At 40.1% G+C, this 25,782-nt stretch overlaps 1 protein-coding gene across 9 annotated transcripts in view; it reads right to left on the reverse strand.

The window, feature by feature from the left end:
• The window catches only part of TBC1D5 (TBC1 domain family member 5), a 535,872-nt gene that overhangs the window by 21,049 nt on the left and 489,041 nt on the right, over positions 1 to 25,782 (reverse strand). For all 9 annotated transcript variants that reach the window (XM_078432387.2, XM_078432389.2, XM_078432388.2 and 6 more), the window contains one exon: positions 3,860 to 3,959. In XM_078432387.2, the coding sequence (XP_078288513.2) occupies positions 3,860 to 3,959 (100 nt within the window). The remainder of the gene's footprint in view (positions 1 to 3,859; positions 3,960 to 25,782) is intronic.

Raw genomic sequence — 25,782 nt, forward strand, 5'->3', positions numbered from 1 at the left:
GGCCCATAAGGAAGTAACTGCTAAGCTGTCAATGTTATTACCTCTCTAATTAAAGGACCATTTGAACAAGTGCCTTTATATAATTTTTAACTGAGATGTTTTTCTCTATATTTGTTCTGTCAGTTATAAAAATAGCCTTGAACTGTACTTGACGTTTTAAAATGACTGAAATGATGAAAGCGCAGGGTGATATGGAATTCTATTGAAATGAAAGGAACTTGGTGAAAACAATCAACGTTAGGAAAGGATACAGAAAATACCTCCTAGAATAGTTTCTGATGCAGTTCTCAGAGCTGCCTTGGTAGCCTGTGGCCCAGTGCATAATGGAGGCCCAGCCGCTCAGGTCAAGGACTCTGCATCATTAAAGTTCTTCTTGCCCAAAGAGCTCACACACCTAACCCAAGGACCGGCGTATCCCAATTCCAGCATCTTTCTGCATCACTGACAAGGGAATATTTAGTTAGGGGTTGGGAAATGTGGTATTGGTCCTAGTTCGGCCACTAACTAGTTTTAGGGGCCTGCACATGTCAGTACTCAGCACTCTGGTCACAGACTCGATGATCTTCCCTGAGAAGGGACAGTTAAGAGTTAATGAGGCAGAGGAGAGAATTTGTGTTGAAGACCCGACTTTGGGCCATGCCCTGTGCTGGGGTTAAAAGCACATTAGTCTTGGCAACAAACTGGCAAGGTAGATATTTGCATCTCCATTTTCTATATGAAGACACTATCAGAAGCAGGCCACGCTAAGAAGGGACCGAGTCTGACCTCAACCCTGGGTCTGTCTGCCGCCACACGGGGCTCTCTCCTTCTCAAACACCACGCCAGCCACTCTCAGTACGGGGCTCTTGCCTGGAGCGTGAAGAGGAAGTCCCAGGTGCTAGCTGCACTTCAGCCACCTACAGATTTTCAGTGACCACCTTGCATCTTCCAAGCATAAAAACTAGGTCTCCCAGAAAGTCATCCTACAATCATCCTTTCAGCCAGGCCATGACTGTTAATGGTTATTTTTGCATCAAATATATACTGTTGTGCTACTTATCTTTTCCTTTAATAATATAGCATGAACATCTCCTTGTTAATAAGAAAGTACTTTAATATTCGATAAGATGGCATTATACTAAGTTATAATCAGTCACTTACTAATGGGTTTTTCAGTGGTTCCGATTTTGTACTACTTTAATAATTGGGAAAAACAGAAAACATCATATGGAAAAAATACTAGGGTGCTGAAGTAATTTTTAAAAGAAGTCCAATAAGTCAAAGAGCCAATCAAGAGTTTCCCTTAATTAATCTTTGTGTTTTCCTCTAATTTTTGCTTAGAATCAAAATTGCCTACAACATAGGCATACCCTTTAATAAATAAATCACTGTTATAATAGGCAGGTGGATAGAAATGCATCTGTGGGCCCTGGGGCCAGGAATTCTTTGTAGCATCCTTCAAGCCTATTTAAAACATTTTTTTTAATGTTTACTTATTTTTGAGGTGGGGAGGAGGGGCAGAGAGAGAGGGAGACAGAGAATCTGAAGCAGGCTCCAGGCTCTGAGCTGTCGGCACAGAGCCTGACTCGGGGCTCAAACTCATGAACCGTGAGATCATCACCTGAGCTGAAGTCAGACGCTTAACTGGCTGAGCCACCCCAGGCACCCCCACCCTCTTCAAGCCCATTTTATAAAGTGTCCTGCTATTTATATGGAGAAAAGAAGCTGACAACTGTATGAGGGGATTCTGGCTGAAAGTGAAACGTACACACAGAAACGAATTTAGTTTGGTGGTTAGTTGAAAATTCACATCTGGTATGGGCTTTTCTTTAATTAAAGTGTTCCCCCCCTCCCATGCAGTGAGAAAATACTCTTACAGAGCTGACTGAAAGACCAAAATCAGAGCGAAAGCTCTTTAAAAATTCTTAGGCTTAAGTAAAGCTGCTTGAAAAGCTGCTATGTGGACCAAACAACCTAGAGATTTCCTAACAGGATTTTCTAGAGTTCCAGTACATTTTTCTCCCAGTCACTTCTTTGTTCTCCTACTTTGGTCAAAACCAAAATCAAGCACTACAAAGGTCACCCACACGGCCAGAGAAACAAACATACACAAACACGCATGCCCCCCCTCCCCCCAACTCCCCACACTTGCTTTAAAATTAAAAATTATATTTAAATAAACTAAAATTAGTTATATAATATATATTATTTATATATAAACTGTATCTCTCTTAATGACTTCTTTTTGATGCATTTATAGTGGGATGCTATGAGATTCACATAAACTTAGTTCTATATGCATTTTTAAAGATGATCATCATGAAGCATATAAATAAATCGTTTCGACAGGGGTGGACCAGATGTGACAAGGGTAACATTTCTTACTGTGATCAGGGGTACTACCCTTTTGATCACCTGCCAGGGTTTCCCCTGTTGTTTCTCCCTCTTGAGCTCTTTCTCTAAAGGAGAAGAGTGGTCGAGAGAGGAGAAATAAGGCTGATGACGGAACAGGGCCCAGCCAGCTGCCTAGTAAGACACTGGAGGACAACCAGCCACTGAGGTCAAGCACCTCTCCAAATCTGTAAGGGAACATTACTTGCTAGAGGCCAGTACGGTTTAGGCTACACCTAAATGACAGCTGTTTGGGCCACATGCAAGTGAACTCATGAATAGGCTGAGGAGTCAATGGAGCCCAAGGTAAAGTCCACCTTCAGGGAAGGCTCTAGGGATGGCCCACTCCTAGGACGTCTGCCTTGGTGGATTCTCTTCGATTTCCCCTCACAACTGGGATGCATCCTGATACCTTATAATAATTGGTATTGTCATTTGTCCACACTTACACAGCAGCATATCGGCTATGTCTGTCAGAGTATATGTCTTATTTTCCTAATTTGTTCCCAAACTACAGATGCTAGACACTGGAGAAAGAAGATAATGGACAGAAAAAGGATGTCTGTAAGAGAACTGAAAAACGGTAATAGTATGCATTATGAAGTTTCGCAAGCAGCACAGAGTTACTGAAGCAAAACATATGTGATCCACCAGAGACCATTTCTATTACAAAATACAGAACTTTTACAAACGTAGAGAGTAATGCCTGAAGACTTTCTAACGTGACATATGTAGGACTCACATATAAACTGAACTTCAAACTAGGACATTTCTTAGAATATAAGCACAGTCAGAAGTAAGAAAAGGTCATGTGGTCCTGACATGCATTTCAGGCTGGTGGTTAAAAACATGTATTTAAGGGGTGCCTGGGTGGCTCAGTCGGTTAAGCATCTGACTTTGGCTCAGGTCATGATCTTGCGATCCGTGAGTTCGAGTCCCACATCGGGCTCTGTGCTGACAGCTTGGAGCCTGGAGCCTGCTTCGAATACTCTGTCTCCCTCTTTCTCTGCTCCTCTCCCACTCCCACTCTGTCTCTGTCTCTCTCTCTCAAAAATAAATAAACATAAAAAAAAGCCTATGTATTTAAAAAATAAAGCACTGTCAAAATAATAATCACAATAGTAATTACAGATAGGTTGGCACAACAGTAGAGCTGACCATTTGACCTTGAAAGGTCAACATTTCATTTTGGTTTGATGTAGACAAATATTTATAAAGGGCAGTGTAGCACTTAAGAATTGAAATCTACAGTCAAACTGCTTGATTTTGAATTTCTAGTCCACTTACTCGTACTATGATCCTGGGAAATGTTATTAATCTTTCTGGGCTTCAGTCTCCTCACTTGTACAATGTTGATAGTAACAGTAGCTCTCCCACAGTGCTGCTGTGAGAATTAATGAGATAATTCACATGAAAAGCTCGACACAGGGCCAAGTGGATACTGTTGTTATGACCATCATCACTCCCGGGGACAAAGCAGCTCACTCACCAAGATGGGTGTCCATCACCTTCGCACAGTATTTGCACATGGCATCCAGGTCATTTAATTGTCCTTGAAGGAAGGAAATCTGGGCTTCTAATTCTTCTTCCTAAAATGAAAGGGGTAAAGATATGGAAAATTTTTAAAATTTAGTAAAATCCCCACAGTTCTCCCAAGTGATTTGGATGATTTTATCGAGGCACAAAATAAGAGAAATGGTACAGTGTTAAAAAATAAAACTGGACTTCGGGGCGCCTGGGTGGCTCAGTCGGCTAAGCGACCGACTTCTGCTCCGGTCGTGATCTCGGCGGTTTGTGAGTTCGAGCCCTGCGTAGGGCTCTGTGCTGACAGCTCAGATTCTGCTTCAGATTCTGTGTCTCCTCTCTCTGCCCCTCCCCTGCTCACGTTCTGTCTCTCTTGGTCTCTCAATAACAAATAAACGTTAAAAAAAAATAAAAAACAAAACAAAACTGGACTTCTAACTGAATGTTAGCTTTGTGCCATGTGTAAATGTTTACCCATACAACCTGGTATAAAAAAAGTACAGACAATATCTTCAATATCCAAGCCACATGAATGGGGAGAAAAAAAATGTGTTTCAGTGGACCCTACTCCCTAGGCATCTGGGTACAAAAATATCACATTTCCTCACATACATTTGGGGAACCAGAGACAATGATAATCTCTTTAAATGTGAGATTTCCCAAAGCACTTGGAAATGTTTTGCCCCTACAGTCCATAAATAGCTGCTCTTCCATTTCCTCTTTCGATATGACACTAGAGAATTTTATTTATTTGATTGTTTCTAGGAAAAAATACTCTAGGTTGAATAATTATCTAAACTGTAAAAGACAATCTAACTGTAACAAAAAAAAAAAAAACCTCTGTTTTTGTTAAGGAAAAAAACATACATGCAAAAAAATTTCCCAAGGAAATTTAGAAGATTAAGAGAATTTTTCTCAGAGTAAGAGAATACAGGCATACCCTAGAGATATTGTGGGGTTGGTTCCAGAGCACTGCAATAAAGAGAATATCACAATAAAGTAAGTGAAATGAATTTTTTGGTTTCCCAGTTGCATATAAAATTGTGTTTATATAAATGTAAAAAAAAGTTATGTTTACAGTATATTGTAGTCTATTAAGTGTGCAACAGCATTATGTCTAAAAAAGCAACATATATACCTTAATTTAAAGCCTGGCTAGCTCAGTCGGTTGAGCATGCGACTCTTGATCTCAGGGTTGTAAGCTCGAGCCCCATGTCGGGTGTCGAGGTTACTTAAAAATAAGATAAAATAAATACTCTGTTGCTAAAAATGCTGGCCATTGTTGGTCTAGCCGTCATGCCTTGCCGTCATTCTGATGACTGCTAACTGAGCAGGGTGGTGGTTACTGAAGGCTGAGGTGACTATGACAATTTCTTAATATACCAATGAAGCCTGTCATATCAACTGACTCTTCCTTTCATGAATGATTTCCCCGCAGCATGTGATGCTGTTTGATAGCATTTTACCCACAGAACTTCTTTCAAAATTGGAGTCAGTCCTCTCAAACCCTGCTGCTGCTTTATCAACTAAGTTTATGTGGTATTCTAAATCCTTCGTTGCCATTTCTACAATCTTCACAGCATCTGCACCAGGAGAAGATTCCATCTCAAGAAGCCACCTTCTTTGCTTATCCATAAGAAGCAGGTCCTCATCTGTTAGTTTTATCAGGAGATTGTAGCCATTCAGTCACAGCTTCAGGCTGACTTCTCATTCTAGTTCTCTTGCTGTCTTCACCACATCTGCAGTGACTTCGCCCACTGAAGTCTTCAATCTCCCAAAGTCATCCATAAGTGCTAGAATCTACTTCTTCCAAACTCCTGTTACTGTTGATCTTTTGACCTCTTCCTAAGCATCATTAATGTTCTTAATGGCATCTAGAATGGTGAATCCTTTCCAGAAGGTTTTCAGTTTATTTAGCCCAGATCCATCAGAAGAATCACCATCTATGGCAGCTAGAGCTTTAGAAAATGTATTTCTTAAACAATGAGACCTAAAAATCAAAATGGCTCCTTGATCCATGGACTAGAGAATGAATGCTGTGTTAGTAAGCACGAAAACATTAATCTTGTCGTATACCCCCATCAGAGCTCTTGGGTGACCAGGTGCATTGTCAATGAGCAGTAATATTTTGAAATGAATCTTTTTTCTGAGCAAGAGGTCTCAGCAGTAGGCTTAAAATATTCAGTAAACCATGTTATAAATAGACGCACTGTCACTCAGGCTTTGTTGTTCCATTTATTGACCACAGGCAGAGTAGAACGGGCATATAACTTAGGGGCCCTAGGATTTTTAGAATGGTCAATGAGCACTGGTTTCAACTTAAAGTCCCCGGCTGTGTTAGCCCCTAACGAGAGAGTCAGCCTGTTCTTTGAAGCTCTGAAACCAGGTACTGATTTCTTCTCTCTAGTTATGAAAGTCCTAGTTGGCCTCTTCTTCCAATAGAAGGTTGGTTTACCTCATACTTTCATGTTATGGAGACGGCTTCTTTTCCTAGACCTCATGAACCAATCTCTGCTGGCTTCCAGCTTTTCCTCTGCAGCTTCCTCCCTCTCTCAGCCCTCGTAGAATTGAAGAGAGTCTGGGCCTTGCTCTGAATTTGACTTTGGCTTATGGGGATGCTGTGGCTGGTTGAGCTTCTATCCAGACTACTCAAACTTTTTCCATATTGGCGGTAGGCTGTTTCTCTTTCTTGTCATCCATGCGCTCACTGGAGCAGCACTTCTAATTTCCTTCAAGAGCTTCTCCTTCGCATTCACAGCCACAGCTTGGCTACCGGGGCAGCGCAAGAGGTCTTTCAGCCTATCTCAGCTTTCGACATTCCTCCCTCGCTAAGCCTAATTTCAACACTGTTGTGTCTCAGGGAATAGAGGGGCCCAAGGAAGGGGAGACGGGTGGGGGAATGGTCAGTCAGTGGAGCAGACAGAACACATACAACATTTATTAAGTTCACTGTCGTATGTGGGTGTGGGTTGTGGCACCCCAAAACATTTACAACAGTAACACCAAAGGTCACAGATCGCCAAACAAACACATTAAAAATGAATGAGTTTGAATGAAATACTGCAAGTATTACCAATATGTGACACAGAGACACGAAGTGAACAAAAGCTGTTGGAAAAATGGTGCCATCTGATTTGTTTGACGCAGGGTTGCCCCAAACCTTCAATTTGTAAAACAATGTAATATCTGCAAAGCGCAATAAAACGAAGTATGCCCGTAATCCTCATTATGTAGGATATTCCTAACCAAGTTAGTTAGCATACAAGGGATGTTGCCAGAGGTAGAATAGGCTAGAAAATTGATTTTCCGGTCTTAGATGCTTGTTCTTTCATATACGAATCTTCTGTACTGTTAAAAAGAAAGCTGGAGAAACTTAATGAGACACGCTTTTTCTTAGCAACTGAGTATAATTTGACTTACAGATGGAAATTAACGGTTGAAAAGGTTACTTGTAGGTGTATTACATTTTAGCAACACACAATGCAGCACTGAAAAGTACTGTTTTTAACTGCTGCGTAGAGAATGGGCCTTAGAAATAGGCACTTAAAAGCCTGACACAGAAAACAGACATAGCAGTAGCTGTAAAACCAAATTACTATAAAATGCAGCACCATCTCCTCTGATGCGCAAAAGACGACCAGAAGAAACTCAGCCAAGGAATGATTGGAGGGCCATGTGGGTAGGTGGGTGCCACCTTCTTAACTCTATGCTAGGCTTGAAGATGGAAAAGGATGCGGTGTTTCAGGGCATTTATCTTTCCCTTTTCTCTTTCGTTTCTGCCCAGGCTTGAGTTTCTCCATTCTGTCCGGCACTAGGAATTAGGGAGAGAAGGCTATGTCTGCTGGTTAACTACGGTTATGGTTAGTCTCCAAGATGGCCGCCATCAATTCCTTCCCTCCCTCGGTGTACGTGCTGTGCCACTCAGCAAGTGGTAGTATTTATTTCCCAGATAGATACTTGTGACCTGCCTTGACCCAGAGAATGCAGTAAAAGTCACACTGTGCCAGTTTTGGGCTAGTGTAAGAGGCCTGTCAGCTTCTGCTTACTTTTGCTTTCACTAGAGGAAGACAGCTACCAAGATGTCAAGAAGTTCAGGCTAGAATCCTGAAAGAGAGGAGAGAAAATATGGAGAGAAAGAGGCCAGGGGGGAAGTACTGAGGTTCTGGACATGTACATGACATCTTCCGGGACCTTTCAGCCCAATCCATCTGACACCAGCTAAGTGAGTGACTCAATCAACATCACATGGAGAAGAACAGCCCAACTAAATGCCTGACCCAGAAACCTATGAGAAATAGCAGCGTTGCTGTTTTAAGGAGTGGAATTTTGGATGGGGTGTTACACAGCAACAGATAACTGGAACAGAGGTAGAAGGGGCAGAACACTAGGCTGCTATTACAGCATGAGGAAATCTGAGTTCTATTTCTGGTCCTGCCATTAACTAGTTGTGTAACCCTAAGTAATCCTCGCCCAATCTGGGCTTAAATTCAGCACTCCTTGGAGAGGGTATAAGTCAGACACTTTGCTTCCATGGAGATTACAATCGCATAATTAGAGTAAGAGTGTTGTGTAATTTACCAGACTATGAGGTAGAGTACATGCAAGTCTTATGATGAAATAAGAATAGTTGCTCTGGAAATCCTGGTCCCTGCCTCCTACCACCTCCAATGAAGTCACTTTGTCAATAGGTTACAGACACAAACCCAGCTGGATGAGCTCAGAACGGTACCGAGGCCAGAGCCTGGCAGGCTTTTAAAAGAAGGGGGCCCAGCGATGGCTTCAGTTTCTTCTTGCGTGCGGCCACCAACCGGGGTGCTGTCAGCCCAGAGAGGACAAAGGACACCAGGAATGTACTGCCTCCTGGCTTAAAAAGTCTTCTCTATTTATCTTATGTATTAGTCTTAATTTGGAGTTAGCAATCACTTCCTTTAAGATATAAAAGCCCTTGGGAACTTTAATCTTCAGTAGCCACTCCCATCTAAATAGATTTGCTTTATTTCATTTGTTTGCTTTTTAAAAGCTGGGAAGGAAGAAGATCTCGAGAGGAGACACTTGAGGAGAGAGGTCTCGTGTGCTGGTGGTGGAGGCGCTGGACAGCTGGAAGAAACATGCAGCTCAGAGGTCTCTTCCTCAAACACTTTCGTGTGCTAGCTGGAACACTGTAATAACAAAAACATGAGCAGACTGGTGCCCTCTAAGTTGTGCAGTGCACAATTTGCACAAGGGCACGGGGAAGCCCTGAGAAGCGGGCAGCACCTAGCACTTGCTGGGTGGGCATGCACAAATTAGGAACACAGTTTTCCAAGTCTGCAATTGTGGTCTGGGCTCTGGCAGCAAGTGAAGAGAGTTTTCTTGCCTAAGTCCCACGTAAATATCAACACAAATGGAATCTACAATGTAGAAAATGACAACTTTCATTCATTTAAACCTTTTTTGTTTCCCAAAGGAAAGCCCACCAAAAAGCCCACGGATGGGATAAGAGGAGGATTCTCTGTGGAACAGGCTGAGGGGCCCAAGAACCTTCTCCATCTGGAAGTTTGAAAGCCAGTGTATTTCCCCTCTAGAGTTTTCTTAATCTTAAAACATTCCTGAACCCTTCAACTTTCTCAGACTGTAGAAACAGAAATGGAATCATTTGGAGGCAAAGGGTGGCTTGTCACTTATTCTTCACTCTATTATATAATTACAGAGAAAAGAAACAGCCAAGAATCAAACTTCTAAAACTGTGGGAATCAACTTTATACTTCTATCTTAGCTACTTAAGCTTCATTCTGCTCCCAACTAACATTAAAAATGGACAGCCTTAGTCATTTGTTTTCAGTAAACTGGTCCTCTGTAATCCAAAACAAATGCTTGGCTAATTGCCTTGAGGTTTTATGGAAACAAGCCGTTAGTGTAATTTTTATGTGTAAATAAGACACTGAAGAGAAACCCTTATGATATTTACTCTGGCATTGTATGTTCTGCCTTCCAGTATAGGACGGAGTGTGGTGGATGAGGCTGGAATTCTGGCCTCACACACCTGGGTTCAAATCGTGTTTCTGCCAGTTACTAGCTGTATAATATTGGGTAAGTTCTTTAATTTCTTGTTCCCCTCACCTCCACTGGTAGAACTGGTGGGAGAATGAAATGAGAACACTGGGAGAATGTCTGGAACAAAGCAGGTACTCAATAAAGGCAATTATTCTTTCTTTAAAAAATTTTGTTGACAGGTCAAAACAGTGAAAGGGAATTTAAGTATAGGGTTTTATGACCTAGTGCTGGCAAACACTGGTTCATAGTTTTAAAACTTTAGGCGGCTTGGCACAGAAAGACTTAGTATAGGCTGAAGAGCCCGTCACCGTCTTATTGGATGGCAATATTGACAGGTGAGGGAAGAAACTGATGGAGCTTTACGAAATAGGGCTACACGTAGGCTACTGTATGCAACACATCACCAACCGTACGTGGCGGCCCCACAGGGAAGGACCAGAGAATGAAGGCCACTCCACCTAAAGAGAAAAACAGCTAGTATCTAACCCTCTTATAGCAATTACAATTTGCCAGCCACTGAGCTTTACATGCATGAACTCATGTTAATTCTCACAACAAAACCTTGACGTAGATTCTCTCATTATCTCCTGCATGAAACATGGTCTCCTCTGTAAGCCACATTTTCTGGAAGTGTGTGCCAAGGTGTAGACAGCTATTTGAGAACCTAAGTCACATGACCCTCACTCCCATTTCTTCCCTGTGTACACGTCCTTTCTTAGGCTTCATTACTTCGGTCCTTCCAATGAATAACCTCACACTCAGTTTCCTTTAAGAGAGATTCAACAATTACAATGTTAAGTCCTGACCCCAAATTACTTACTAAATCGTTTTCCTTCAAAAATACTGAGCTACAATTGGTTGTGTTCTGTTTTCATTGTTGTTTTGACGGTCTCTGAAGACATGTTTTGTTTTGTTTTTAATTTGCTTTTTAAAAAGCAGAATTTCCATCATCCTTCATCCCCGAATAGCTGATGTATCATTATACTTCTACTCAAATATTATACAATGATTTAAACTGGTTAATAATATGTGGATTTTATGTGTCAGTTTTGTACAATGATGCCATATCTTTCTGTTATTTCTTCGTTAATAGGATAAGCTTGTGTAGTTTATTATTTATTCACTTATTCATTGATGTAGTCAGCAACATATTCGTTTGTACTGTTAGGAAATACAAGAATGAATGAGACATGGGTTCAGACCTCTACAGGTTCAGAGGGAGGCAAGGAAGGAATCAGGCGAGTTCTGTAGAAGATAGGAAAGATGAGGCTTCACAACTCCGCGGGGAGCACACGACTTCCAAGTCAGAGGTCGAAACGAAAGCAGAGTTTCCGGAAGAGGCGGCAATTTGGTGGGTCTTAAGGAAGAAGACTTTGGTGGGACCTGGCTCAGAAGAAATGATGAAGAAAGGTGTCTTAGGAGCCAGGGACCCAGTAAACAAAAGAATGGGGTCAGAAGTGTGGGACCCGGGCAAAGAACCCGGCCACTGAGTTGAGCCCGAGTGTGGAGAATAGCAGGAGCTGAGGGTCGGCAGAACAGCTCCCTTCACCTCCCATTCATCTCTATTATATTCTGACTTCAGACAATAATGTTTTATCTCAAGGGCCGCGGTCTGACGTGCAGACTGCCGCGGCAACTGCCTGACACGCATCATGTGCATGACGATGAGAACAGGCTGCCGCAGGGTCGCTGTTCATGGACTAGTTAAAACCACAGAGCCCCTGGTCTGGGAGAAAAGTGGGGCAGCACGAGCACTGGCGTGGAGTTCTCTTGGCTTCCAAGAGGGCGCCCTCGGATAGAAAGAGAAGCAGGCAAGAGAACCGACACCAACTGCAGGCTGCGGGAACAGGCTAAATATAGCAACCAGAAGCCAGGAAAGACGCCCAGGCTTTCTGGAGCAGATGGGTGAACAAGAAGTGGGAAGTGAAGGAAGCGGAAAGTCTCGAGGAGAAAAAGTGGGAAGGCGGCGGATGTTCTGAGGAAGCTGTGGTGTACACAAGGGCAAAATACACACACGGTGTGGAGCAAACCCAAGCCGGAGCATATGGTATCAGCAGAGGAAGCCACCACCAGGAAAAACGGAAGAAGAGCACAAAGGAGACTTCTGAGGAGTCTAAAAATAAGCGGTACGGGTGTGGAAGGCGACACCGCTGTGTCGGAGCGGGCTGGAAAACGCTCACGGACCCTGGGACCTGCACACACGGTGCCTGCGTCCCCATCTCTGTGACCCTGACCGTACAGCAAAGCTCTCTGCCCCTCACTTTCCTGTCTGTAAAATTGGGATCACGATAACTCCTACGTCAGATGATTGTTGGAGGACTGAATTACGGGACACTTTCCAGATGGAGTGCTTTGTGTGGCACGGGGCACATGGTAAACGCCCACTCAGTGTCCATCTTGTTGTCTCTAGATTATTTATATAATTCTAGGAAGTTGTTCCAAGGAATCATCGACACGTGCAAAAGCATAACTCCCAGGATACTCACCATACGTATTCCACACACATCCTAAATGTCTAACGACAAGTGACTTAGGTAACTTGTGGTACATTCATAAATGGAGTATTACACAACTTTTTGAAATGTTCTCATAGGAAAACATTTAGCGATAACATCATATACTAGGGGAAAACAAGTTACAAAGTAGTAGGAAAAGAATGATTTTGGAAAAAAAAAAAAGGAAAGACATTCACCAAAGTGTTTATATTGGTTATTTTCCAAATGGTGAGATTATAAATCATTTTTCCCTTTTCTTTTTGCTTATTTTTTCTGGATTTTCCACAATGAAATCATATCATATTTTTTGTAATAATAAAATTACTATTCAAATAACATAATGGAAAGGAAAAAAGAAAAAAAAATTCTCCTTGATTACCAAGGAGAAAAAGATGTTAATATTTTTAAATTACCAAAATTTATTCCAAATCAAACTCTAAACAACACTACAGTCTAAACAAACCTATACTCTAAATAACACTAGGGGCGCTTTGGTGGCTCAGTTGGTTAAGACTTGATTTTAGCTCAGGTGATCTCACGGTTTGAGTCCTGCATCAGGCTCGACACTGAAAATGTGGAGCCTGCTTAGGATTCTTTCTCTCCCCTCTCCCTCCCCCCTCCCGCTCAGGGTCATGCTCTCTCAAAATAAATAAACATAAAAATAACTAAATAAATAACGCTAAACACTAAGAATAACTTACATGAAATAACTTGTAAAAAAGTAAACGACGATATTTTGTACAGTGTGCAAACCCTGAGCATACTTTCAGGGTAAAGGGCTTCTTTCTGTGCACCTAACGTGGGAACATCAGTGGTTGCATGTTGTGCTTTACGGATTGCCTAGAAAGAATGAGATTCTTGCAGATACTTTAAAAACTAAAGATAGTAAGCAAATTCCCCAGTAAATAAAACAGTTCCTGTTTTCAGACAGTATGTACACAAACATGTTAAATACGAGTGGGAAGATCTTTAGAAATTTTGGACTGAAATTCAAAGCTTACGGTGTTACATTTTAAGGTAACAAATCATATTTCAGTGCTGAACTTGCCTTTAAAGATCATTTCTTTTGGCCCCTTCATTTTACAAACAAACTGCAACATGGCTAGGTAGCTAGCCAGTAGCAAAACTTACACTGGAAGGCTTCCTTGTTTCCCAGGCTCCGATGCAGGGCTATGTCCCACCACTGAGATGCACACTGCCTGGCGACACCAGAGATGTCCTCACGGGAAAGTTTTTTTTTTTTTTTTTTTTTTTTTAACAATCACGAAGACCTCCCTCTACCCATGTTCTAATGGTGATGTTCCTTCTTGCCTGTTATAGTCTAGAAAAAAAAGGCACTAAAACCTAAACTCCACATTATTTTACATGACTTCATACTATTAAGAACCACTGCACTGAAGAATACTGCCTCTGGGTTAGATGGCAGACTAGGAAGCACCAGGAAATCTGTCTCCCCACCTAGACAACAATTCCACTGGCAGAACCTTCGTCATGTAACTATTTTAGAAAGCTGGAGTCCACTGAAGACTAACTACTTCCAGGGGAAAGCTTGAGGGTAAAGTGAAGTCAGTTTTGGTCTATTTCAGCTCGGAGGACAATAGCAGCTACCTACTCCCCCACCCCTAGCCCTGTAGCAGGCAGCTTTGTAATTGTTCCCCGAGCAGCTTGCATGCAACTTGTGAGAGCCAAAATAGGCAAAAAGGACCCTGTCCTCCAAACATCAAGGATTTTGCTCTGATTGCTAATTCTTTTTATTTATTTATTTTTTTAAAATAGGCTTCACTCCCAGTGCTGAGCCTAATGCAGGGCTTGAACTCACGACCCTGAGGATTGAGACCTGAGCTGAGGTCAAGAGTCAGATGCTTAACCAAATGAGCCACCCAGGCATCCTTGCTGATTGCTAATTCTGATCACAGTCTACAAAGAGTAGAGTGGTCACTACTGTTGCATCCACTCTCCCTGCTCATGTCCAGTGGATTTAAAGAGCCTGCATTCTATCCTCCACTTCATTTTTCTCTTCTTCCCCTCTGGGAAGCCAGCTATTAAAGACTAGAACATTCAAAAGCAATTACATATATGAGGGAAATAAGAAAGTGACTGCATATGCCCAGGGAAAGGCACAGGTTCAGAAAAGACCTAAGAGGACCAGAAGTTTACATCTCAGGCCGATCCTTGGTACAGAGACTGCCTACAAACAAACAAACAAAATACCACAATAACAGAAAACAGTAAACCTTGCGAAAGGGGAAGAATGATTTCCAGAGTGACTGCATTATTAGATTACAATATCCAGTTTTCGACAACAACAACAACAAAAACACAAAGCACACAAACAGGAAAGTATGACCCATTCCAAAGAAAAACATAAATCAACAGAAAATGCCCCTGAAAAAGACCTGATAGCAGATCTACTGGACAAAGACTTTAAAAAAGCCATCTTAAAGATGCCCAAAGAACTAAAGGAAGAAGGGGAGAACATCAAGGAAATGATAGATGATCAAAACAGAAACATCAGTAAAGAGATAAAAATCCTAAGAAGAAACCAAAAAAGAAATCCTGGTGCTGAAAAGTAACTGAAATGAAAAATCCACCAGAGGGATTCAAAGGTAAATTTGGGTAGGCAGAGAAAAAAAGGAGTCAACAAGTTACTGAATCGAAAGAAAAGAAAGGCAAGATTGAAGAAAAGTCAATAGAGCTTAAGGGACATTTGAGACAGCATCAAGTGGGCCAATATGCACATGAGGGGAGTCCCAGAAAAAAGAGAGAGAAAGGGATAGAGAGGTTATTTAGAGAAGTAATGGCTGATAATGGCCCAAATTTGATGAAAGACATGCATATAAACATTCAAGAAAGTTAACAAATCCAAGTAAAATGCACTGAAAGCCCCACACACAGTGAGAATATTATATATGAATTAAAGGTTCAATACAGCAAGAAGATAAACTAATTATTAACATTTACAACACACCTAATAACAAAACAGCAAAATTTATGAAGCAAAACCTGACAGAATTGAAGGGAGAAAAAGACATTCCTACAATAATAGCTAAAGACACTTCAATACTCTAAAAATGGATAGAAAAACCAGACAAAAGGAAATAGAGGATTTAAACAATATAATAAACCAACCAGATTTAATAGACATTACAAACACTCTATCTATAACAACAGCATATGTATTCTTCTCAAATGTTCACAGATCTTTTCTAGGATAGACCATATGTTAGGCCACATATTAAATCTCTATAAATTTAAAAAGACAGATGCCATACCAAGTATCTTCTTTGACCACAATTCACAAATATGTAGAAATTTAACAGCAAACTTTAAAACAAGCAATGGATCCAACAAGAAATAGCAAGAGAAGTTAGAAAATAGAGATAAATGAAAACAAAACTACAACATACCGAAACTTACTGGATTTAGGAAAAGCAGTGTTAAAGCTGGAAATTTACAGTTATACATGCTCACGTCACAAAACCAAGAAAGATCTCAAATCACCAACCTAATTATATAATGTAAGGAACTACACAGAAAAAATTAAACGCAAAACTAGCAGAAGGAAGGAAATAATTAAGATTATAGCAGAGATACACAGAGACTAGAAAACACTAGAGAAAATCAATGAAACCAGAAGTTTGTTCTTCGAAAAGATCAACAAAATTGACAAATCTTTAGCTAAATAGGACTAAAAACAAAACAAAACAAACAAGCAAAAAAAAAAAAAAAAAAAGAAGATTCAAATTACTAAAACCAGAAATGAAATTGGTAACACTAGTACTGATTCTACATAAACAAAAAGGATATAGAATACTATGAACATCTATATGCCATGAAATTGGATAAGCTACATGAAATGAACAAAGTCCTAGAGACATAAAATCTACTAATACTAACTCACAAATAAAAAAAATGTGAACAGATCTATAACTAGTAAAGAGATTGAATCAGTAATTTAAATACTCCCAACAAAGAAAAGCTCTGGACCTGATGGTTTTTCACTGGTGAATTCTAGCAACCTTTTAGAGAAAACAAATATTATTTCTTTTTAAACTTTTGAAAAAAAATTGAAGATGAGAGATCACTTTCCAACTCATTCCATGAGGCCACTTTAACCTGATACCAAAGTCAGACAAAGACACTAAAAGAAAACTACAGACCAGTGATCTCTTATGAACACTGATGTAAAATACTCAACAAAATACTAACAAACCAAATTCAGCAGTATATTAAAAGGATTACAGACCTTGATGCCAAGTTGAGATTTATTTCTGAAATGCAAAGATGATTCAAATATGAAAACTGCTCAATGTAATAAACTACATTAACAAAATGGGGGGGGGGGGAATATGATCATCTGAATTACTCAGAAAAAGTATTTAAGAAAATCCAACACATTATGGTAAAACACAAAAAACTATCAGTAGAAGAAAACTCCCTCAACATAACAAAAACCATATATGGAAAAAACACAGACTATCATACTCGATGAAAAACTGAAAGCTTTTCCTTTAGTATCAGAGACAAAAAAAGCACAGATGTCACTTTGACAACTTTTGTGTGATAAAATACTGGAAGTTCCAGCCAGAGCAATTGTGAAGTTCAGAAAGAGACATAAAAAACATTCAAAATGGAAAAGAAATAAAATTATCTTTTTGCAGATGATATGATCTTATATGTAGAAAACCCTAAATATTCCACAAAAAAAATCACAATTCACATAAAAGTGTTAAAACTAATAAATGAATTCAGCAAAGTAGGAAGATACAAAGCCAACACATGAAAATCAGTTTGCAGTGTTTACACACTAACAACGAACAATTTGAAAAAAATTACAGAAACAATTCCATTCATAATAGCATCAAAAACAATAAAATATTCAGGAATTGACTTAACCAAGGAAGTGAAAAACCTGTACAATGAAAGCTTGTAGACAGCGCTGAGAGAAATTAAAGAAGACATAAATAAATGTAAACATATCCAATATTCATGGACTATGTTCATGGAAGATGTAATATTCTTAAAATGTCAATACTATCCAAGCAATCTACAGATTCAATGCAATCCCATGACATTTCTTCCCCAGAAATATAAAAACCCATTCTAAAATTCATATGGAATCTCAAGGTACCCTGAGTAGCCAAAACAATCTTGAAGAAATAAGTCAAAGATAAATACCATATCATTTCACACATATGTGTAATTTATGAAGCAGAACAAATGGGCAGAGGGAAAAAAAGAGAGAGGCAAACCAAGAAGCAGACTTCACTATAAAGAACAAAATGATGGTTACCAGAGGGGAAGGGGGTTGAGTGAAACAGGTGATGGGGATTATGGAATGTACTTGTTGTGCTGAACACTAGGTGTTACGTGGAAGTGATTAATCACTGGATTGTACACCTGAAACTGATATTGCGCTGTATGTTAACTAACTGGAACTTAAATAAAAACTTAAAAAACTTAAAAAAAAAGAGAAAGACTGGAGGAACTTATGATTTCAAAATTTATACTAAAGCTACCGTACTCGAAACAGTGTGGTACTGGCATAAAGACAGATACATAAACCAATGGATTAGAATAGAAAACTCTGAAGTAAACCCTTGCATTTATGGTCAATTTTTGCAATGGTGCCAAGACCATTAAATAGGGGAAAGGATAGTATTTTCAACAAATGGTGCTGGGAAAACTGAACATCCATTTGCAGAAATATGAAGTTGGGCCCTTATCTAACACAATGCACAAAAACCAACTCAAAATGGATCAAAGATCTAAATGTAAGATCTAAAACTGTAAAACTCTTAGAAGAAAACATGGGACATTGGATTTGGCAATGATTTCTTAGCTATGACACCAAAGGCACAGGCAACAAGACAACAAATAGACAAACTGGATTTCATGAAAAAAATTTAAAATGTGCATTAAAAGACACAATCAATACAGTAAAAGGGCAATCCAAAGAATGAAGGAAAAAATTTGCAAATCACATATCTGATAAGGAATCCAGAATATAGATAGAACTCCTAAAACTCAGTAACAAAACAAGAACCTGGATAACAAATGGGCAAAGGACTTGAGTAGATACTTCTCCAAAGAAGATATACAAATGGCCCATAAACACATGAAAAGATGCACAATATCATTAGGGAAATGCAAATCAAAACTAAAATGAGACATTATCTCACACCCATTAGGATGGCTACTATCCAAATACCAGTAAATAACAAATGTTGGGGAAGATGTGGAGTAATTGGAACCCTCCTGCACGGTTGGTGGGAATGTAAAATAGTACAGCTGTTGTGAAAAAAGTATGGGGGTTCTCCCAAAAATTAAAAATAGAATTACTGAAAAATCCAGCAATTCTGGGTATATACCCCAAATAATTGGAAGCAGAGTCTCAAAGAGATATTTTTACACTTGTGTTCACAGCAGCATTACTCATAATAGCTAAAACGTGGAAGTAAGAAAGTGTCCACGGACTGATAACCAAAATGTGGTACAGACATATAATGGAATACCGGTCAGCCTTAAAAAGGGAGGAAAGTCTGATAGACAACACAGATGAACTTTGCGGACATTACACTAAGTGATATAAGCCAGTCACAGAAATGCAAGTCCAGTATGATTGCATTTATGTGAAGTACTTGGGAGTCAAAATCATGACGACGTTAAGTAGAATGCTGGTTGCAAGGGGCGGGGGTGAATGGAAGGTTACTGTTTAATGGGTACTGAGTTTCAGCTTTACTAAAAAGAGTTTATGGAATCAATGCACAACAATATGAAAGAATTTGATACACTGAACTATCTACACTTAAAAATGGTTAAGGTGGTAAATTTTATGTCTATTTTATCACAGGAAAAAAGAGAATAGTGCTTCCTTATACTTTATAAAATTAAAAATTGCTTGCCTTAAAATCAGAGTAACCAGGTGAGGCATGAGCCCAAGGAGAGACGGCGGACAGGGCCACCAGGTGAAGTATAGGGAGAAACTTTTATTTTTCCATGAAAATCTTTCCTCTGCCCAACTGCAGTGTGACGTTTAGCATATTCCAAGAGCTGGCCAATTGCATATTAGATCCACATTCACTTCATTGGTTTACATGTGAAAGGCCAAATATCTTTTTGAAGTCAGGTGTTGGCAGGTTAAAATGATTAACTCAGATCACGTGCTTGTTGTGGGTGGGACATATGGGACACAGATTATAAATGTTACCTTAAAATAGAACATCTAAGGCTCACAAAATTAAGAGAAATCAATTTCCTTTTATTCCTGTGCCTCTCATAATTTTTATTGAGGGGGTAAAAAATCTTAGTTTCTTACCCTGTTACCCTGTTTTATTCTTTTGCCTCCACCTGATAAGGCAGAAATGACCCACTGTTGTCATGACTAGAGCCCTTTTTTTGTACATGGAGTTAACCACATTCTCTTTAACCTCAGCTCCCTCATCTGTAAAATCAGAGATAATTATAGCACCAACCTCACAGAGTCTTAGAGGATTAAAGGAGTTAATACATGGAAAACGCTTAGAATAGAGGACACACATGGAAAATGTTCTATAACCTTCAGCCCAGCACTTCACCATCATCCACAAGGAGAACATGTTCACCATACTAGCATACATTTGCAGCTGGATTTATCTATAGCAAATTTCATTTCTGATTTGGTACTCAATTATTCTTACTTCGACTAATTCTTCTCGGTCTGTACTATGCACAAAAATCATCTGGGGAATGCTGTTAAATGCAGTCTAATTTAGTAGGTCTGGGGTGGGGCCTGAGCTTCAGCATTTCTAACGAGCTCCCAGGGGATGGCTACGGAGCTGGTCCCCAGACCACACTCTGAATGGCAAGGATGTAGAGGACCCATCTCATGCCCTCCTACTTCTGAATACAGCTTCCAGTCTCCCTAGGGATTGGAAAGGCTGTGAAACGCTTTACCACTTCTCTGCTCTAAGGCAGTTTTAACAGATGGCAGCATGGTTAGATGCATATTTGGTAACAGTCCAAAAGACCTCTTCTCAACATGGAGTGGCATGTGGTGAGAAGAGAGGCAGGGTGGCAGACAGGTTTTCAAGACAGCTTTCCAATCTCCCTCAGTCAGTTCTTTTATTTTTGTTCATCTTTTATTTGAGAGAGAGAGAGAGAGAGAGAGATTGGGGGGGGTGAGAGATTGGGGGAGAGCGAGAGAGAGAATCTTAGGCAGGCTCCATACTCAGCATGGAGCCCAACGTGGGGCTCAGTCTCATGACCCTGAGATCATAACCTCAGCCAACGTTAAGAGTCGGACGCCTAACCCACTGAGCCACCTAGGTTCTCCTCAGTCAGTTCTGTATAGAGTGGCTTCAGTATTCTATTTAGAGCTAATTCTTAGGCTACTAGGTATCAATTTATTCTACTGTAAACATAAGCACTTATTGTAAAACCAAATACAAGTTAATTTTGTTGGATTATGGATGCTCTCTTCTGTAACTTTTGATAAACAGAGGTTGTGTGTAAGTTTGAGGGAATAAAAAGATGCTTTTCCAATATGAATGCAATAAAAAGAATGACAAAGCAGGCCACATCTGTAATCCATGGTGTTTAAATTCATCCCTGATTTTCTGAAGATATTTTTATCATAATCCTAATAAGTAATATTTATTAAATATGTTTAGCCTTTTAGAAATGTGTTTTTATGCCTATTGCCATTTCAACATTGTGAGCTATTTTCATCTAAACTGTGCTTTTCTAGAAGTTGTTTACAAAAAATAAATAAACAGAAAAGATAAGAATGGTGCCAGAAAACAGGATCACCTACTGCAAATCCTAAAATAAACGGAATACATTTTACAGTCCTGAAATAAACATACTGAAAGTTAAGATAAAATGTCTAACCAGGACAACCTCACGCAGGTATAACCAGAGGAAGAATAAAATCTTACTTGCAGAGTTACAAAACTTATTATTTACAAAAATCCTATAACTGCTCCTTTAAATAAATAATTACAGACATGGTATGTCTTAGGAACTTCCTGGCTTAAATGTGAAAATCCAAAAGGTATAAAAATGTTAAACAGAGTTATTAAGACAAGTGCTTATCTTTCGAACATTGTAACTGGGGGAAAAAAGGTCTCTCCTAGAAGGGGTGGTGTTCGGCAGCCTAATTCTATGGTGTCTGTGGAGAAATGTCCCCATCTTTTGGATTTTTAGGCTACATCATCTCTTGTTGTATTTTTATAATTGGGCAACTTGACCAATCTTTTGTAAACCAGAATAGCTCTCTCCTCTACCATGCCAATTAGCACAGATGTTACTCTATTTAACAAGGGTTTTTCCCTCTCTGCTTACACGTGAGCAGACCAACTGATGAAACCAGCCACCAGCACCGGGGCCTCCAGCTGAGTTTCGCATACTATTGCTGGCTGGGCAGACCCGTCTGCGTGCTTTCGCTTGCTGTTCCTGGCATCAAGAAAGTAGGCATCTGCACAATGGCTGACCCAGAGAGAAGGGCCTTTGCCAAGGTTGTTTTTCTTATGGCAAAGCTAATTGACCCGTGTAAGGATGAAACGTGCACCCTCATACCACCGTTCTCTGGGCTGACGCCCATAATGTCCCATTAGGGACAAGCAAAAAATGGCACCCTACAGCATATCCGAGTTAAGGATCAAGCATGTTCAAGAAATACTTTGTTACAACTGGTAAAATGACACCAAGCGTTGAAACAGCTTAAGCTTGATTAACACAAACACTACCAATGCTGAGATGCTGAAAATGAAAAATGAGAAAAGGAAATAATTCTCTAAGTTACCCGGTTTACTCTTATGCCTATCCCACTTTCAGTAATTTACCCCCTAACTAATTTATAAAAATCTCATTTCTCACTATACACCAACAAATTGCTACTAGGTTTTTTATGCGGTTGGTGAGTATCACCGGGAAATGAGGTGACTTTTCAGGCTCTGAGAAAGGCCAGAGTAAAGCCTAATACATCTGAATTCTTGCATAGCACACAAAACCCTTAACAGTTTTCAATCACTCAAAAACACTTACTGAGTGCCAGACACAAAATCTGGCACAGAGGATATTGTGATAGAGACAAGAAAAAGTCTTATAACTGAACACTGGTAGTTCTCTGACAGTCAAAACAAAGGAAGCATTTGCAGATAACTTAGGACGCCCCTCTCCTCCACCTCAAGATACCGCTTCTGTAGGTTTGGGGAGGGACTCTGGAATCTGCAGCCTAAATCGGGCCATAGCTATCTCCTGAAAGTGCTTAAAGCTTCCAGAGGGTGGAAGGAAGGCTTTATGGGACACAACGCACTTGGGCTGAGACTGGAAGGAACTCTAGGAGTTTCGTGGTCTCGTAAATCATTTTGGTCGGCAGAGACCGGCAGAGCGAAACAACACAGACGTACGAGGCAGTGGGGTTCACATGAGGGAATGGACGTAGCTGTGCATTCCTGAAGGGCTGAGGAGGAGCTGGAGGGAGGGCTGATGACAAGGTGAACAGAGGGAGGTCATCAAGGGCCCTGTAGACTGGGCCTTAAAAATCACAGGATTTATCATTGGGAGAAGGAGCCCCTGCAGAATTCTGGTGAGGAATCAGACTCTGAGGAAGACATTCACTGGGAGTAAGCTGGTGTTATCAAGTTCTTGAGATGGATGTGACCGCTCTGATGAAATGGACTTACTCTAAAATTTCTAATTAACGTAGGATTGCTAAGTTACTGAGCTGAGAACAAAAAATTAATAAAGTGTCATTTTTCTATATCCTCATTCCCCTAACCTGTGACATTCAGAAGCTGCACATCAAACCCGGAGTAAAATCAGTTCTGTGATAATGTTTGTTTTGAAAATGTGAATCTGTTTCAATGAGACCGATGAGTAGGGAACTGAGCATAATGTGAATTTCATGTTTGCTTATGCACAGACACATCCACACAAACACTGGCTGCAGGGGAAGCTGCACGTAGCCGAACCCAGACAGGCAGGAATACACAAAATGCACACATGTGCACACCTCACAAATCTGCCGGCTACTTTGGTTCACAGTGTGTGTGATGGGCTTCACCCATGTCTCAAATTCATCAGATTCCAGATAGTCTTTCTTCTGCAATTTCATGGGAACTCAAAAACTGCAAGCTTTCTGAGGTCCGCTTCCCCAACCAAGCTTCAGGATTGTATTTATTATGGCATTTACTTATTTAGTTAATCACTTGACATGTGTAAAACCATGCTACCACTTTAGCTAGGTTCCTACCTTGTTTTATGCATCATTGATAAAGTTCTTGAATGTTGTTCCCCAATCCCATTTCCCCAGGAGTCCGGTAGTTTTGAATCATGATTTTGCACAGCATGGTAATTTGGGGGAACATATAAATTGCCTATAACAGAAATGACTATTCTGAACATGACTGTTCATTTGAAGAGAAGTACGACATGACAAAAGAATGGTTATATTTTTCTACGACTGTAAAAGCTTTAGTTGACAGATTATGGTGGCACTCCGTAGGGCTAACTAAACTTTGACTCTGCAGGGAGGAGGGTTGGTGCTCCCTGTTCATTCCTCATGGCCTCCTCCCCAAGAGGGCCCTCCTCTCAAGGGGAAGGTGACTTAGTGCAGAGCCCCAGGAGGTCTCGTGCCAAGCGCCCCACTTCTAACCTGGGGAAGGGTCTGTTCTGAGCAGGGCAGAGGAGGGCAGGGCAGGGCAGGGCAGGGCAGGGGGGTGGAGAGAACTTGGTTCCTTGGAGACACTAATGAGCTTCTCAATCACTGGTTCTGAACCCCGACATACAAATAACCTGGGAAGTTTTCATCATTTACCATGGCCCAAGAGATTCTCATTCAGTACTGCTTACCGCTGTTCCTGGTATTTTTTAAAGTTCTGTAAGAGATTCTAATATTACCTAGGAATGAGGAGTCCTTTGGACTTATTTGAGCTAATAACTTTCCTTTGTATTTGAATCAGTTTGAGTCAGAATTTCTGTTCTATTCAGCTTAAAACATCCTGAATAATGGGACACTGTCTTTGGAATGAAATGCAAGGCCCAACATTTAAACAGTCTTTAAATCTCATTAGATGATCTCAGGAATTTAAATGTCAATTCCAAGCCAAAAAAATTTAGGCCCACTCATTTATTTGAAGAAAAAAAAAAAAAAGACTTTGTGACTACTCATCCTTCACACCTAATTCTGAAGATAATCATCAAGGATACTAAAAAAGGAGTTTAGTCATAATTGAGATTGAGGGTTGGTGACTCTGACTACAGACATTGAGAAAAAAAAACAAACAAACCCAACACTCATTTATCCTGGGCAGTAAATTGGTATTAATAGTTTTATCACAGTCCAACTGGATGATATGAAAGTTTGTTGTCTAGAGATGAATTTAGGATTGCTATAAATGTTAGCATTTTCACACAGTGGTCCCTTGCTGGTTCCATTCTTGTTTTCTTCAATTTCATTTTCACAAGTATTGTTCTTGATATTTTGTGAAGTGTGTATCTTTGTGTCATAATGACTAAGAGATGCTATGTGGAGAATACAAATATGCTTCAAATCTAAAAGCCTGAGTAGAATCTAGACTGAGAACATCCTGAAATTAGGCAACTTGCCAGCATTTCTCCCGCTTATTCTAAATTACTTGGAGCGTTATTTTGCACATGAGACCTCCTTCAATTTTGGGACTGTGTGGTGGTGGGTGTATATGCGTCTGTGGGGCAGGTTAATGCTATGATTTCGAATTTGTTACACTTTCTTGTTAATGGAACCCTTGATATATCTGAGGGGGCACATGGAAGATTTCAGGTAAATGTCGCAAACTTTCATGATTCTGTTTACAATTCTGTCCTAACTTTGGGATGGTGTCCAAGAATAAAAAGGTGTTGATGATCAAGAGGTCAGAGTGATCACCTGAAAGTGACTGATCCTACAGGTGGGTCTTGAAAGGCCCTTTCTGTGGACAAGGTATGGTGGGAATGGGTTTATTTAATGAGATCAGACGATCTTTAGGTGTTCGCCAAAGAGGCAAAAATAAGAAAGATAGGAAACTTTAGAGGAGAACGCTAAGAACATCAAAGGTGAAACAGTAATTGGAAAATACTACCAAGAAAGCCAGGAATCAGAGTGCAGTGAGGGGTGTATGAAGAAACGGTGGGGGAAGTGGCCCCTTTTGTCACTGTTTTTCCAGTTGAAAAACTTTTATTTTCTTCTCTCTTGTTTTTAAAGGTAGCCCGTAACTTTTTAGGGTAAAGCTAATTTGTGCATGGCTTATTAAAATCATCGTACTTTCAGTTACTGCTGTTAAAGTTTCTATGTACTGACTTAAGTAACTTTGGAGAATATGTTCTGACAGGAAATAAGGCTATAGACAGAACTGTGCTA

The sequence above is a fragment of the Panthera onca genome, chromosome C2 (genome assembly GCF_046562875.1).
Source record: "Panthera onca isolate mPanOnc1 chromosome C2, mPanOnc1 haplotype 2, whole genome shotgun sequence".
NCBI classification, from domain to species: Eukaryota; Metazoa; Chordata; class Mammalia; order Carnivora; family Felidae; genus Panthera; species Panthera onca.